The sequence below is a fragment of the Nakaseomyces glabratus genome, chromosome M (genome assembly GCF_010111755.1).
Source record: "Nakaseomyces glabratus chromosome M, complete sequence".
Taxonomy (NCBI): Eukaryota; Fungi; Ascomycota; class Saccharomycetes; order Saccharomycetales; family Saccharomycetaceae; genus Nakaseomyces; species Nakaseomyces glabratus.
The window spans coordinates 355,848-371,011 of NC_088963.1; the positions used below are offsets into that span (position 1 = coordinate 355,848).

General features: G+C 37.9%; 6 protein-coding genes across 6 annotated transcripts; 3 read left to right on the plus strand and 3 right to left on the minus strand.

Annotated features, from left to right (window-relative positions):
• Positions 1 to 385: 385 nt before the first annotated feature.
• Positions 386 to 1,300, plus strand: GPI12 (N-acetylglucosaminylphosphatidylinositol deacetylase; the record flags this gene model as incomplete). The annotated part of the gene is made up of 1 exon (XM_449479.1): positions 386 to 1,300. The coding sequence occupies one exon, from the start codon at positions 386 to 388 to the stop codon at positions 1,298 to 1,300; it is 915 nt and encodes a 304-aa protein (XP_449479.1).
• A 234-nt stretch (positions 1,301 to 1,534) lies between these two features.
• AEP2 (Aep2p) lies at positions 1,535 to 3,181 on the minus strand (the record flags this gene model as incomplete). The annotated part of the gene is made up of 1 exon (XM_449480.1): positions 1,535 to 3,181. The coding sequence occupies one exon, from the start codon at positions 3,179 to 3,181 to the stop codon at positions 1,535 to 1,537; it is 1,647 nt and encodes a 548-aa protein (XP_449480.1).
• Positions 3,182 to 3,629: 448 nt separating this feature from the next.
• TRL1 (tRNA ligase) lies at positions 3,630 to 6,122 on the minus strand (the record flags this gene model as incomplete). Its single annotated transcript, XM_449481.1, has 1 exon — positions 3,630 to 6,122. The coding sequence occupies one exon, from the start codon at positions 6,120 to 6,122 to the stop codon at positions 3,630 to 3,632; it is 2,493 nt and encodes an 830-aa protein (XP_449481.1).
• Positions 6,123 to 6,502: 380 nt separating this feature from the next.
• EXO70 (GTP-Rho binding exocyst subunit EXO70) lies at positions 6,503 to 8,374 on the plus strand (the record flags this gene model as incomplete). The annotated part of the gene is made up of 1 exon (XM_449482.1): positions 6,503 to 8,374. The coding sequence occupies one exon, from the start codon at positions 6,503 to 6,505 to the stop codon at positions 8,372 to 8,374; it is 1,872 nt and encodes a 623-aa protein (XP_449482.1).
• A 214-nt stretch (positions 8,375 to 8,588) lies between these two features.
• ALY2 (Aly2p) lies at positions 8,589 to 11,810 on the minus strand (the record flags this gene model as incomplete). Its single annotated transcript, XM_449483.1, has 1 exon — positions 8,589 to 11,810. One exon carries the CDS (start codon positions 11,808 to 11,810, stop codon positions 8,589 to 8,591), a length of 3,222 nt encoding a protein of 1,073 aa, XP_449483.1.
• A 739-nt stretch (positions 11,811 to 12,549) lies between these two features.
• Positions 12,550 to 15,162, plus strand: TAX4 (Tax4p; the record flags this gene model as incomplete). The annotated part of the gene is made up of 1 exon (XM_449484.1): positions 12,550 to 15,162. One exon carries the CDS (start codon positions 12,550 to 12,552, stop codon positions 15,160 to 15,162), a length of 2,613 nt encoding a protein of 870 aa, XP_449484.1.
• Between the last annotated feature and the right edge of the window lie 2 nt (positions 15,163 to 15,164).

The window sequence follows — 15,164 nt, forward strand, 5'->3', positions numbered from 1 at the left end:
TGCATTTTCTTTATTTTTCCGGTTTTTTTTATTGGAATATTCCTTTGTCCGGAGTCCTGCGTTCGAATCCCGGTTGGGGCGTAATAGACGTTTCATTACTTCAGTAAGCGTACCAGTTCTGGATAGTTTCATTAACACTAAGGTGATGTTCATAAGACTTGGTCTAAGATCGTGTGCCCAGTGTTATGCACCGAGGATCCGAAGGCTTACGACGCCTTTCGCATGTTGCCTGATGTAGAGTGTGGTTGGGTTCCGTGATATCGAAGCATACGATAAGGCTCTGAAAGGGCTTTGACCCAAGGCTTTTTGAGTTCCTGCACATACAAACACACACATGTATAATAAAAATACATAATGTTTATCTGTTCTAGGAAAACAATCTTATATGCTGAAGAGGCCAAATACACCAACAATGAAATCCATAAGAAACTTCCCGTTCTCGAAACTCCTGTTTAAGCTGACGAAGCTGACGATAATCTTTCAAGTACTGTACATATACTTCACTCCTAAGGTAGAAGACCTGAACAAAGAGAACTTGACGAAACTGCTACCTACCCATGACAACTTTGGTGTGTTGAATCTGGTGATTGCACACCCAGATGATGAAATTATGTTCTTTTCCCCAACTATACTGCAACTAATCGATCATGTCCAGGAACTCAACGTTGTCTGTCTGTCAAATGGTGATGCCGATGGACTCGGCGAACTAAGAGCGAAAGAACTGAAAGACGCTATCGGGTATTTGACTGTAAACAGGAACCTCAGAAATGTGTCCCTTAACATCCTCGATTACACCGATGGCCAAAACGAAGTTTGGTCTGGTGTCGCCACAGATTTGAAGAAATATATCTTGACCTCCGAACCTGGTGTCAAACAGAAAGATATCATCTTGACCTTTGATAGGGAAGGTATCTCTGGTCACAGGAATCACATTGCCTGTAACGAAGGCGTTATCTCCTACCTCAAGACCATCAAATCAAACAGCTTTGTTTTCTTGGAATTGAAATCATTGTCCACATGGCAAATCATAAGCAAATACTCCGGTGTTGTCCCAAAATTGTTAGAAATCATCTATAACAAGATCAGAGCCAGCAATAAAACCTTCGTGTCATACTTACCTAATAGAGATTCTATTGCCACAGACAGTAACGTGTGCTTTATAAGCACTTTTGACCAATATGCTCTCTCCTTTGCCGCAATGTGCTACGCCCACAAATCCCAGATGGTCTGGTTTAGGTACTTATGGTGGTCATTCTCAAGATACGTATTTGTGAATGACCTATCACGTATCACTGTTTAGTTTTGTAACATTTTAACGACCCCAATAAATAAATGCATATCCAACTTCTGGGCCACTACTAAAGAAGATACTTGATAACTTTTGTCTAATAAGACTTGAAACCACCCACCATTCTTGAACAACCGCAATTGATATTAAGAAATCATTTTATGTATTCTTTTCAATATGCTTAGAATATGAAATTATTATTTAAAATGATGACATTTAAGTCAAATATTAGTATATACACGCTATTCACCAAAGTCCTCCCAACAGCATATCTTCCTGTTCCTCCTCATCGTATTTCTTTTGAACCTTAGTCATTTCCTTTTCTTGGTTATATCCTCTCTTTTGTAGGTATCTATTTCTTAGAACAACAAATAGATTTGTTAATTGCTGCTTGTTTGCTGCGTCATATGACCATTCTTTTATAAATTGGAGACATTTTGAGTAATGCCCAAAATACACCATTTTTTTTATAGTGAATATTTGAAACTTCTTCAAGAGTTTAATTTCATCAACCGTCAAGCTATTTTTTGAATAAAGTGTCACTAGTGAGTGCTGAAATATATCATAAATCCACTCCAAATCCTTGAGTTTGATATAGTCGCTGCTTAAGACCTTATATACTAGGTTCAGAAATTCAACATTTGCAGTAATAAACCCACCATTATTGGTTGAATTTCTCCAGCTTTTCATCAGCTCCCATGTTCTCTTAGAAAGATCGATGGTGGAACGCCATTTATTGGGTAATATAATATTCCATTTTTGAAGGTTTATCCAGAAATCATCCTTCACAATTATGTTTGGAATTTTACCGAAAAATTTATCAGCAATTACCAAACCTGGCTGAATACTTTTACCACATTTAGAGTAAGCCGATACAATGGCAGTTAAGAGATCACTTGTAACTGTTATATTATATTTGGGCGGTACTGAGACAGAGTCTAACTCCCATATCTTGTTGATAATGTCCTCAATCAATGTTGTCTGCCCAACATAGCCTAAACAAAGTATGACATTCTTTAGTATACCTTCATCAAAATAAACAGGTTGTGAATGATTGTCTTTATCATTGTAGCGTAAGATATAACGAACTATTTCAAAAAGCTTCACACTATCTAGAACATTATATGTTGATTTAACATTTCTGTGACTGCCATTTATTTTGTAAAATGCCTGCTTTTTATTGTTACCATTTGACACATCAATTTTCCAAAGGTCCTGCAAAGCACCGGATCTTAGCATTAGGAAATGTGCTATTGTTTGTTTATCACCATAAGGTCCCAACAAATCTTCTCCTCTTTCCTTGTAGCCATCAAGTAAAAACTGCAGAGCCGTCTGAGCTCTCTTTAATTGACTTCCTTCAATAAAGCGCTTTATGAACTTGTTCATATCATCTTTATTAAGAGCGTCAACACTCCCACCATTATGAGTTCTTGTCAGTGAGATATAAATTTGCATTAGTTTCGATAAGTATCCCATATGGTATTTACCAACTAGGTTTGTCCTATTAAGTACCGGTTGAATCATTGATGAAAATTCCTGGATGCTGACATTACTATCCTGCAAAAGCTGTATAGCATCTTCAACTGATCCTTCGTCAATTTCGTAGTAATCTAAGAGCTTTTCTAAGTTATTATTTCGGCTGAGTGTTTCAACAAGGAGCAGTTGCCGTTTATTCAAATCAGTTAATGATGTAAGTTGAGAGTGTATTTGTTCATTCAGTGATCTGAGCTCCACATGTGAATACTTCGACACCTCGACATTTTTTGTGTGAAACAAGGTTTTGGAGACAACTGGATAAGAATATAATGGACCTTTACAATGACAATGTACAGGTATACTTCGTATCCTTGCTAAATGGAAGATATTATTAATTCCAATAACCTGCTTTCTCATCGTTCTCAACACATGGAATTATGGTACCGTCCAGAATCAAGAAAACTTTTTGAGATTACTATGCTATTAAGGATAACCCTCAGTATGTCAAATGTACTTATGTTGTAAACCTCAATCGTACAGGACAGACTTGGTATTTATTTCACTGTGGTTATTGAAGTGCGGACCTCGAACTTATTCACTACGGTTTTCTAACATTCAACTATTCGCAGGAATCGGAAACTGTCGTGGCAGAATGATAAAATAGTACGGTTATGCAATATAATATTATCCACTCACGAAGAAATGTTCATAATAAATTATAAGAGAACCCGTTTAAGATATTGGTATCTTCCAATAGAAATGTAGATGTATGACATGTTAAAAGAATTATGCCTGTGACTTTAATGCTATTTTCTATAAAATAAAAATGATATTTTAAAAGTAAAATATCTGGCTGTGAATCATTCTATAAATGTATATAAACATCAGCAATTTGTACCTCAAGCCCTGCCAATTCCAAACAGAAACTGTTAGCTGGTCTTGATTCTTTGTCATTTTGGTTCATCATTTTGAGAAGTTCATTTGAATATACTGGCTTAATTCCTTCTTCTAGGATACCTAAAGTTATATGAGGGATGTCATTACAACAAGCCAATGTGTTTAAGCTACCATCACGTTCAACTTCCACTAATTCAGGTTTAACAGTTAATGTGGCAATTTTTGAATCCCAATATAAACTTTGGACTGTTACTTTGATGGAATATTTAGTTTTGATTCTATCACAATTCTTATCAAAGGTTTCAGGATTGACAGTGAGATACTCATCAAAACTGCGTAAATAATCATCCCACAGCTGTTGTTGAGTCTCAGTCCCTTTTTTGCCTTGCATCAAGTGAATCAATGTCACATGTAGTTTTTCCTGGTATTTCTTATCTTGAAACAATCTGTCAATATGTATATAACTATCATTATCAATTGAGGACCGATTCTCTTCTATAAAAGCTTTAATACACCGTAATAACTTCGTCGGATCTCTTAATTCAGCAAAGAAGTAGACAGGTTTCAGTTTTTTCATAGTTGGGGCTGATGTATGTTTTTTGTCTTTATTTTTATTTCTTCTACTGCCCTTCTCATTGATAATTTTCACAGTGGTCGGCTTATATTCTAAACTCTTCTCAAATGCTGCTCTGATTTCTTCATCAGTCGGGACAGTTGGTACCAAAACAGGGTACTTATCATGCAAGTTATTTAGGATTCTCTTAGCATTGATCAAGGAAGAATCCTTTTCTGTAACAGTCAAATCAATGACATGATCAAACATAATATCTGGCATACGATCTTCATTAACTGGCTGAAATCTTTTAATGAAACCGCTCATAATTCCCATAACTTTTTTTTCACCATATTTAGACAATTTGATACTTTGATGATCATCACCTCTTGCAAAAACTCTATTAGTTGTGATCTCCCTGACATTTTCCAGGTCATCTCTTTTGGTAAACGAGAGACAAATTACTTTAATATTTGTATCGTAGGGCAAGTAGTCTTCCTTATACTCGTCTATCCAGTCAAACAACTCTTTCCTTTCTCTAGCTTGGTGATTATTTCTGTCAACAACCACACATTTAATTCCTGGCTTGGCTAATAACTCTAGAGACCGCTTCATTAGTAATGAGTTGTCTTTGCCAGTAATATTATCATTTTGAACATGTCCCCAACTTTCAGGGTAGATATTATTGATTGTCATAGCTGTCGTGGTTTTACCACAACCAATTACAGCCACAGGAATAATCAAAAATTTTGTATGTTCATCTACAGTATCATAATCAATTTTATTAGCATTTTCCAACTCCAATACTTTTTCATGGTTCAATATTTCTAAGCCCGACATACCAAAATCTTTCAAAAACTCATTCCTTAGTTTAATAATACCAAATCCCTTCATATACTCTTCACATAAGGCCGGGCTCGAATCTAAGATTGGAATCACAAAATCTAAATACTTATTGGTAATAAATTTATGTTTTTTGAATTTGAAAACTCTGGATTTAGTTGAAATATAATCCTTAGTAACTTCTCTCCACTGCCTGTACATTAGATAGGGTTCTTCAAATTTATACTTAAAGAAGAAATCATTCCCATTTTCTCTGGTTTTACATCTTATTACAAAACCTTCTACCTCCTGGCCATGATACGTTCCACTATTGGAGCATTCTTCCAAGAATTTCTTTAATAAGGTGAAATCATTAAAATTTTCATATTTAATTTGCTTAAAGTTGTATTTTCTGGCAAATTCACTAACACTATCCATATCCCATGTCCTAAATGTGGTTTCATTATAGTTTATACCATGTAAATATAAACCAACATCGTCATTTGTATACTCCAATATGTGCTCTTCAAATGTGTCATCACAATATTCAGCCACTGCAGTTACATTATTTTGATAGAGTTCCAATGCTAATTGTTGAGGCTCGATACCAATGGATTTCAACTGTGATAGAAGGAATTGCTCACCAGCATCGGCATGATTTCTGTCAACGTCATCTCTTGGCCCAGTAGAGTGTTTTGAACAAACTACTAATGTCCCATCAGCCATACCAGATACAAAGATAATACACCCATTAGCCTTTAACGTAACATTGTATGTCCCTTTGGTATCGCTTTCTAAAGTGTCCCATCGAGTAAATGGAGTTTCATCAATATTAAAGAATTTGTCATAACCTCGAGCAACTATTTGAGGATTCTTGCTATCGTCAGTTATAAACAGCCCACGAGCGCAGCATGGTAGTTTGATGTTATTTTTACCGTAGTCCCACTCATTGAACTTCCAACTAACCACTTGACCATCAGAGTTTGACAGTTTACAGATTCGTTTGATGGCTTTTCCTCTCCCAGGCAATTGTGAAGCAGCCTCTAATTTCTCAACCAAATCTTTAACGTTACGGGATAGATTCATAATGTTATAAAGCTCGTCTTATATATATATTTCTTGACACTCAGTAGAATTTCAAGATATTGCAATGAGACTAAATCAGAGAAGCTCATCGACTTTTTATTCACTTTTTCACATTTTGTCACTAAAGCGAATAATCAGCAGCTCCTAAGGAAAGTTTGGTAATCCCTAAACAAAACTGTACATATAGTCGGTTCTTCTTGATCTGACTAGACTATAATAATATGACAGCCTGTTTACAAGCCATACAATATCAAAAGGGCCAGTTATATAATAGTGCTTTCAAACGTGGTTCAATAGTCTAGACTCTACGATTACTCAGGTAAAAGTTCGAGGATAGCACGCAACTATTTTGGATAAAACTTCCAATTTGTACATAAGCAATGAACGAGATAGATGTCGATGAAGCCGATATTCTTGTTCTTTCGCAAGGGCTAGAGAAAACTAGTAGGCTTACACATCAGGTAAATAAGTCATTAGCGAAGATATCGAAGACTTCGGCTCAATCGAGTCAGCTATTTGGCCCGATACTAGCAAGAAATAATGTTCTCAAAACATTACAAAGAAATATCGATAGTACCCTGAACTCGGTGGCATCAGTAAAAGATTTGGCAAATGAAGCATCAAAACATGAGGTTCTGTTAAGGAAAGGTATTGCGAGCTTAGGTTTGAAACCATTTACGGTCGAACTACACAAATTAGAAGACATGTACCAGGACATGAGTGTAGGAAATTCGAGGCATACTGAAAATGCAGAGTTTCATGGTATTTTGAAACACTTAAAAGAAATGATAACATCGTCAGAGGAACAGTTAGAATTGGAATTTATTCAAATACTGAAAAGAATAGAACCATTTGATCCACAGATAAATATGGAGAAGAAGATACCATTTCCTTACTATTCAGATGAAGATATATCACAGATGTTAATTATTTTTAACTACTTTTATGTGAAATCAGAAGACTCAAGAATGCAGGATATTTTTATCAGAGAGAGAGGAGACCAAATGCTGAAGTCAATGGCTTTTATGGAACCATTCGCAAAAAAGGTAACTTCAAGCAAAAATGCTCCTTATGAGAAAGGTAGTAGTGGTTTCATTAACTACACTGAGGCCGTACTTGGATTTATTGCTAATGAAAGGTCCCTAATAGATGATGTTTTCTCACAATTTGCAGAAATAAAACCTAGAGTCCTAAGAAATATTTTGGATCCAATAGTTGCAGCATTTTGCAAGGTTTTGATGAGTGACTTAATATTTGTCAAGTCAAACATCGATAATGCTGGGTTGTTCAGTTTTGAGCTTACTGAGTGCATTAGTGGAGTCCAAAAAAGTGTTAAAGGGATGAACTTAAAAAATCAAATGCAATTGATTGATGCTGACAAGCAAGTCAAAGATGTAACAAGATCTTTGTTTAAAGATACAGTTGATAGAATTAAATCAAAAACGAACCAGATGACAACTATCCCTTCAGACAATGGTGTTACTGAAGCTACTGTTGACACAATGTCGAGGTTGAGAAAGTTTAGCGAATATAAAACAGGATGCTTGGCAGCAATGGAAAGCATATCGCGAGATGTGTGGCTGTCTAAATCGTTCAGAGAAAAAGAGTATACGATCCAAAGTGCTGCTATTGCAGATAATGAAACAGCGGCTTCACTTTTATCATGTTTTTTAAGTGATTGTATTGACACTCTTGTAGCAAATCTTGAAAGAAGAGCACAGACTATTTTGATGCCAAATCAAGAACCAGATGTTGCTAATCCAAATAGTGCCAGAAATAAGTTTAAACAAAGGATAGGTTTCTTAGTATTGATGAACATGACATTAGTTGAGCAAATAGTCGAAAAATCAGAACTAAGCGTAATGCTTGGTAATTTAGGCAAAGCCAGAATAGAAAAACTAAAAAAGAGATATGTCAACTACCTAGTCGCAGATTGGAAGGACTTAACTGTCAACTTAATGGATACCGTTGTTATTGATAGTGTAGGTAAAAAATCGAAAGACAAAGAACAAATTAAAGAAAAGTTTAGGAGGTTTAATGAAGGTTTTGAAGACTTGATATCAAGAACCAAACAATATAAACTCTCTGATCCAGCATTGAAACGCCTACTCAAAAGTGAAATTGTGGCTTTATTGATGCCAATGTATGATAGATTCTATGGCCGGTACAAGGACTCATTCAAAAACCCTAGAAAGCATATTAAATATACACCAGACGATATTACGAACGTCATTTCGCAAACTTTGAGGTAGTATTTACGTATGTAACTGGTAAAATAGTAAATAAAATAAAACTAAGCCAATCCATATTTTGCCTAGATATTTCCTACTGTAATTAAAACTTTACAAAATACATCAGTTCTAATCACCGTAGGTTATATCTGAGAAGTTAGATAATACCCTAATCAAGGTGCATTCGATCAGAATTTTATTATCATCCATTGCTTTTGTCACCCCATAACAACAATCATATACTATCTACCGCATTGATATTTTTATGTGTTTCAGCTGCGTTAGTTATGGGCTTTTCATGCTCGCCTATATGTGAGGTTCTTCTGTGATCCGTATCTGATAGCCCTCCTGATGAATCATCGGTTGGATTAACATCCCTAGTTAGCATGTCATCGTGAGATGTATTTGTAGCATCATCGTTAGGTCTTTGATTTGCCTTGAATAACATGTTTGAATGTGATTCGTTACTCACTATAGGAGAGAGTGGTATTTCACCCTCTAGTTGCAGAGGATGCCAGGCAGCAGAGTTTCTATCATATAGTGCTGTTATATCAACAGAAGAATCTGTGGGTGATCCTAGTAATGGTAAAGATTCTTTTGATGGCATTGCAAAATTGCCAATACCAGAAATTTGAGAGTTATTGCGATTGGAAAGTAATGGCTCAGCTGTGACACTATCCTTCCTAAAATTAATAGCAGACATGTCGAATGATGAACGTGCTGAAGCCTCACCATTAGATGATTCATGAGTCCTGCTCAGTTTCAAATGGTTCTCGTTCTCTTCCGCTTCATCTCCCAAAATCTGACTTATGTCATTAAAAAAATGGCGGTCATCTCTAATAGTAGAAGGCATATTATCATGGCTAACATCAAGACGTGGGGTATTCTTAACATTCTCACCTGTATGGAGGGATATCATAGATGGTGAATGAGATCTCAATAGTGAATGGGTTAAATTTGGTGAAGAGCTAAATTGGAATCCGGCCGCAATATCGCTATCATTACTCAACGTATCTATGGAGGCAGTATCTGAGAATGGTGTCAGCCCTTTGATACGAAGATTTTTATTATTAATCGGTAGAGACTCTTGAGAATGACTCAATTTTATTTTAGGTATACTTGCAGAAGCTACCACACCGGAAGGGTCATTGTGTGTAGCTTCTTTATAGGTAGGAGGATCTTTTGGTAGAATCATTGGCGAATTGGACCTAGTAGTTGCTGCTGAAAGCTGGTCTTCCAGGCTTTCGAAATCAGGAGGGTTTGATTGATGAAAATCAGTAAGTGAAAGTGATGATAGCATTGGCGAAAGTGGGACAGCTTGAGGAGAGGCAAGCTCTCTTTGAATTGAATCAGGTTGATAAATGTTTGATTTCAAAGTGGGAGAATTGAAAACATTTGCGCTAGGATCATTTCCTGATTTATGCCTGGAGTCATCAAACTCATCATGACGTATAACACGGTATGGTGCATTATATATCGATTCTGTGTTTACATCCAATGCCTGAACATCAGGCGACAGCAATGGTGACATCAGGACTTCTTTAGGAAAGAAAATATTAGAATCATGATACAGACCAAGTTCATTATCATTGGTGCTTTCCCTATTCTTTTGTGAACTGCTATCAGTAAAGTTTTGCTTATTGAAGATTAAGTGACTTTCATAGCTTGGCAATAGTGTGTTCGCATGTGAACACAGCTTATGTAAAACACGCATTGGAGAATCAATACTAATTTCATAATGTTTTCTTTTATCTCCGACTACTCTAGAGAGTCGTAAACATATCTTGATCCAATGGTTGGCTTTGATATTGTCATACGTCGTATCTGGGTGTATTTTTTGATGATTATTGAACTTACTAGGAACAAATAGTTGGTATTGAAACTCTTTATTTACCAAATCCCCGGAACTTTCATCTAATAGCAAATTTCCCATGTTCTTAGCCTTGTTATAATTTGCATCTTTCGGTAAACCTGGGACTCTTGGACCTTTGTGTTCTGCAAGTAAAAACTTTTTAGTGGGCTCAATCCTATGTACCTTCTGATTCTTGCAAAAATATTCCATTGTCTCGGTAACATAAATTCTTATTCTATGTAATGTTAGCTTTTCCATTGGTGATAGTCTAAAATTTATAGGCAAAAAAGCATCTAAGACAATATCTTTAGAACCAATTACAATATCATAAAATAACGCATTCTCCCAATCCCTAGAGATAATTATTGGTTCACTCTCTTCCACCGAGTTATCAGACTGTGTTCTTATGATATTGACCGGAGTTCTACCAGTTAGATTAGACTTAAATGGACCATGTCTCTCCAAACTTACGAATAAATAATACTCAACAAATCCGAACTCAGCCTTGACTGTTTCTGGGTATGATTGAGGAATCAATTGTTCAAACGGATAGATATAATCACCAGGTTGAAAAGTTCCATTCTCACCTACTGGATCAAAATCTGCAGTAGCCTGTTGACTCTGATTATTAGAGTTCACTTGGTGTGAGGAGTTTCCTGCATGATTATGAGTTGTGGAATCGCCTGGAGATGCAAAGTTTCCGCTCAATATATCAGAAATGAATGAGCCTGTTGGTGCAGGATGAGTAGGTGTTGAAGCGCCGTTTCTATGTGAGGCTGAAGGTGTATCATTTACGCCAAAAGCGTGGGCAGAGTTCGAGGATGTAGCTCTTCTCAAAAAACTCATTGGTGATAGGGTTTTATTTAGGGTGTGGCCATTATTGTTATTACTGGAACTGTTAAAACTATTGTTAGTCAAAGTCGAATGGGATGAAGCCCTAGAAAGGACACGCTTTCTGGCAAAGTCATCTAGATTATCCTTTGATTTTGACCTCAGAACAGTATTATTCTTCAAAGGAGAGAAATTTGTTGGTGTAGATGACTGAGTAGCACCAGTTCTAAGTGCTCTTTCGCTGGTACTTCTTGGTAAAGGTCTATACAATGCGGCACCTGTGCCTTTATAAACAGGACTGTCCTCGTTACCAGGAGTCCCTGTTCTTGTATTCGATCCACTATTATTTGAAGTTGCATTACTTGCAGCTGGAGAGCTAGAGGCCGTTGAAGAATGTGCATGATGAGAGTGGTGATGCTCTGAGGACTGGTAGAACGGCCAAGTGTGATTTATGATATCGTTAATCTCGGCAAACTCCTGCTTCTTTGGCGGTATACCTTCGATCCATTCTGTACGTGCATAACCTTTGAAGTTCAAAGTCAGGTTCTTCACTTTAGTAGGTTTCAGAATCCTCAAAATCAAGGAACCTCTCAGGATCCCGGGGGGCTTATCGCTGTGATTCAAGTTCTCGAAATCCTGTAGAAAAACAACAGGCTCCGCCAACTTGATATATATCTGCACAGACGCGGTGGATGCCACCGGTTTGGCATCAGTTGGGATGGTCAAGTCCTTCCCTATGGGGAAAAGCGGCGAGTTAGAATCTGCAATGGGCATGTGTTTTCTCTCGTTACGCTAGAGCTGGAATTCCACTTTCTCGACACTTTCTCAAATTATCAAAAGTCAACTGGTAAGTCACAGAGACGTCTAGCTTTATATAAAGAAGCAATATCTCGATTCTGTGACTAGTAACTGGATCACCGATAATCGGTAGCTTATAATGATTGCAAAAAGAAAATTTCTGAAGAAAGACCCGAAGAGCCCTTTGTCGTCTGCTTCGAGATGAGGAAACACATGCGAAAGGGTTCCGATGATCACAAGATAAGCTAATGATGGTGGGTAGAACACCAAAGTTGATGTCCAGTGTCTCTCCCCCCGTTGCTACGGTCTATTACTATTGCTGCATCATAATTGAGGTATTTTTGAAGGGACTATCGTACCAATTATGCTGGGCCTAGGGCTAGTAGGGGGAGTGTCTAATAAGCCATAGGATAGAGCCACACTATCAACCGACAAAAAATAGAGATTGTATACATTTCTAGTAAATATAGCTTTGTTCTAGGTACATTCTATATACTTAATAGCCCTTTTGACTATCTTTACCTTGGTAAGTCCCATCGGTTTGGAGCTCATCTCGGGCAGCTCGTACGTTTCTTAAAAAGCACAAAAAGGCCAACTATAGTAAGCCTTAAATCGATGATACTGTGAGGACAGGTAGCAATTATACTTAAATTTATCCTTGGGAAACTATCGTTTCATCCTGGACGCTGATAATTTGAGAGCAAATTTTGGAACAATGCATATGCGGCTAAATAAACGGAGGAGGAACCATGTGCAGGAGCAGATGTCTGAGCTCCCGCAAGATGCCAAGAACGATTCACTTGCGGCAGCGCAGGTTATCTTCAAACGGCATGCAGATAATGCGAACAGTACACCACCGTCGCCCGTAGGGCTAGATTCTGCTGGGCACCTGGATAAACAGGCTGATACCGCACAGAGAGTTCACAAGGTCGGCACTCCAAGTGGTACATCTAGCAGCCACAATAGTGGGAACGAGGGTATGCACAAGGTGACAAAGCCATTGGGAGAAAATACGGCAACTACAGCTCCTATAGCAATAAAACAACCAGTGCGTGTGGTTAGGGCATCGCCAACAGCAATAGTATCACCTACTTCCCATACTCCGCTTGATGCAGCCACTGCCGCAGCTAATGTAGTGGCAGAGAAGTCCAAAATCAGAACAACTCAACAGCAATTACAGGATAAGAAAAGGAGAGATATAGAAAATGCGCACCATGCAGCTTCTGCAGCCGCAGTCACTTCCTCTAATCTGGCTGTTGGGTCCCCTCCATCTCAATATATTCCTTCGGTGCCAACATTGAATGTAACATCCCCACAAATGAGGAATAGTAGCCAGAATATAGATAGGAGATCAAAAAGTAATGAAGAAGCACATAATGGTCATGAGAAGATGATGAATTCGAGATCTAATTCGATAAACTCGAGCACTATTAAGGGATCTGTGTCCGAACCCAATACGGTGACACCATTAAGACAGAACTCCCCCAGTAATATGGACGATATTATTCAAAAAATGGAAGCAGTTGATATTGATGAGGGTCGGAAAAACAGTTTTGTTATGAATGGGTCTGGTGACAGTGTGGATAGCCTTAAACCTAACGTTGTTAGACGGCCTATGAGAACACCATCAGGAAGGCGAGTACGACCCCCATCACCAATAGATAAAATAGGTAGTATTCAGGAGCCGCATTTAGAAAGTACCGGTTTCAATGATCAAAACGACTTCTCTGAAATGTCATCTCTTATTGACGGGTCCTCATCAGAAGATATCACAAAAATAAGAGGCAGTGGTATCCGAGAGAGGTCACCAGTTGATGGAGTGGAACATGGAGGTATGTCAGTAAATATACCAATGCAGAGATCCTTATCGTCCGATGTCCTTTCACCTTCACAACAAGCAGCAATGGTAGCGGCGACCAAACTATCGCCGAGTACGCAGACTCTCCCTGTTGAAGAACTAGAGTATCTTGCTTCCACTGGTGATGTTTCTGCTTATAAGGCTCTAAATAAGATTAATGGAACTAATATGGCTTATAAGGGAACTATTCCAGACCTAATACCAAGTCGTGCAAGGGCTCAGAAGACAAGTAAATTGAAATTTAAAATATTCGGTGGTGGAAAAAATAGTGATAGAAGAAATAATGCTACACCTATTGGATATGACCCTGTAATGAATATCAGCACCGATTTTGGAGGTAAAAAAGTGGTTGAATCAAACCAGAATAATGTTAAATTTAAAACTACGATGCGCAGCCAGAAATATTTAGGAAATGATAATCTTGATGACAATGATCTCAGGACCCAGTATATTGATGACGATGACGATGATGATGATTATGATAGTGCTTATGAAGATTTGGATTATTCTCGAGATGATAGTGAGGCTATGTATAAAGGCGACAGGGAATCGTCGAACCCTCGAAGTAACAGTTTGTTGCAAAGCAGTAGTTATTCTGGTAAGGTTGGTTTTAATAGTAACGCAAACAGCGGTACATCAATTAACAATTCTGGGAACGTAAGCAATTTGGATTATTCATTGAGAGATGGTGTAGCGGAGAAGAAGAAAAGTCGGAGAGATAAAATCAAGAAAAAACTGAAAAGCACGGCATCAGTTGTGCCATATTACCCTCATTATGCGCTGACGCATTTAGCAAGTGGAGTAAGCACTGTAAACAGTAATTTAAACAATAGTAACAAGAACACTAAATGGTTCAATGAGGACAAGCCATGGAAGTCGCACAAGGATGTTGGCTTTGTCACAAGTCAAGAAAGGAAAAGGTATGAAGCTATGTGGGTTACTAACAGATATCTATATTTGAATCTTTTGCCCTGGTGGCCGAAGGAAGAAGTAGAGAAAGATGAAGATGATAGTGCTAGTAACTTAAATAGTAATGCTAGCACCAATGTTGGGGGTGTATTGAGTGATGGTGATAATGAAGAAGACGATGTCACCCGATTCTTACTTTCCCTGCCGGCTGATGGACTGATGCTAAATCTAGTGGCTAAGGACATCTGGGAACGGTCTAACTTGCCCAATGATCTGTTGAAACAGATCTATGACCTTGTTGACACCCGAAAGGATGGAACCTTGAACAGAGAATCCTTCCTAGTAGGAATGTGGCTCGTAGACCAATGTCTATACGGACGCAAACTGCCACAGGAGCTAGACCCGAAGATATGGGACAGCGTGGACCGCTGGGTGCTCAACGTTGTGAACTCTACCATGATGACCGCGCTCGAGAGAAAGCAGAAAAAGAAAATGATGAAGAAAGAGCTGAAGAACATCAAAAGAGAACAAAAACAAGCCATCGCAGAACAGCATAACTAAAT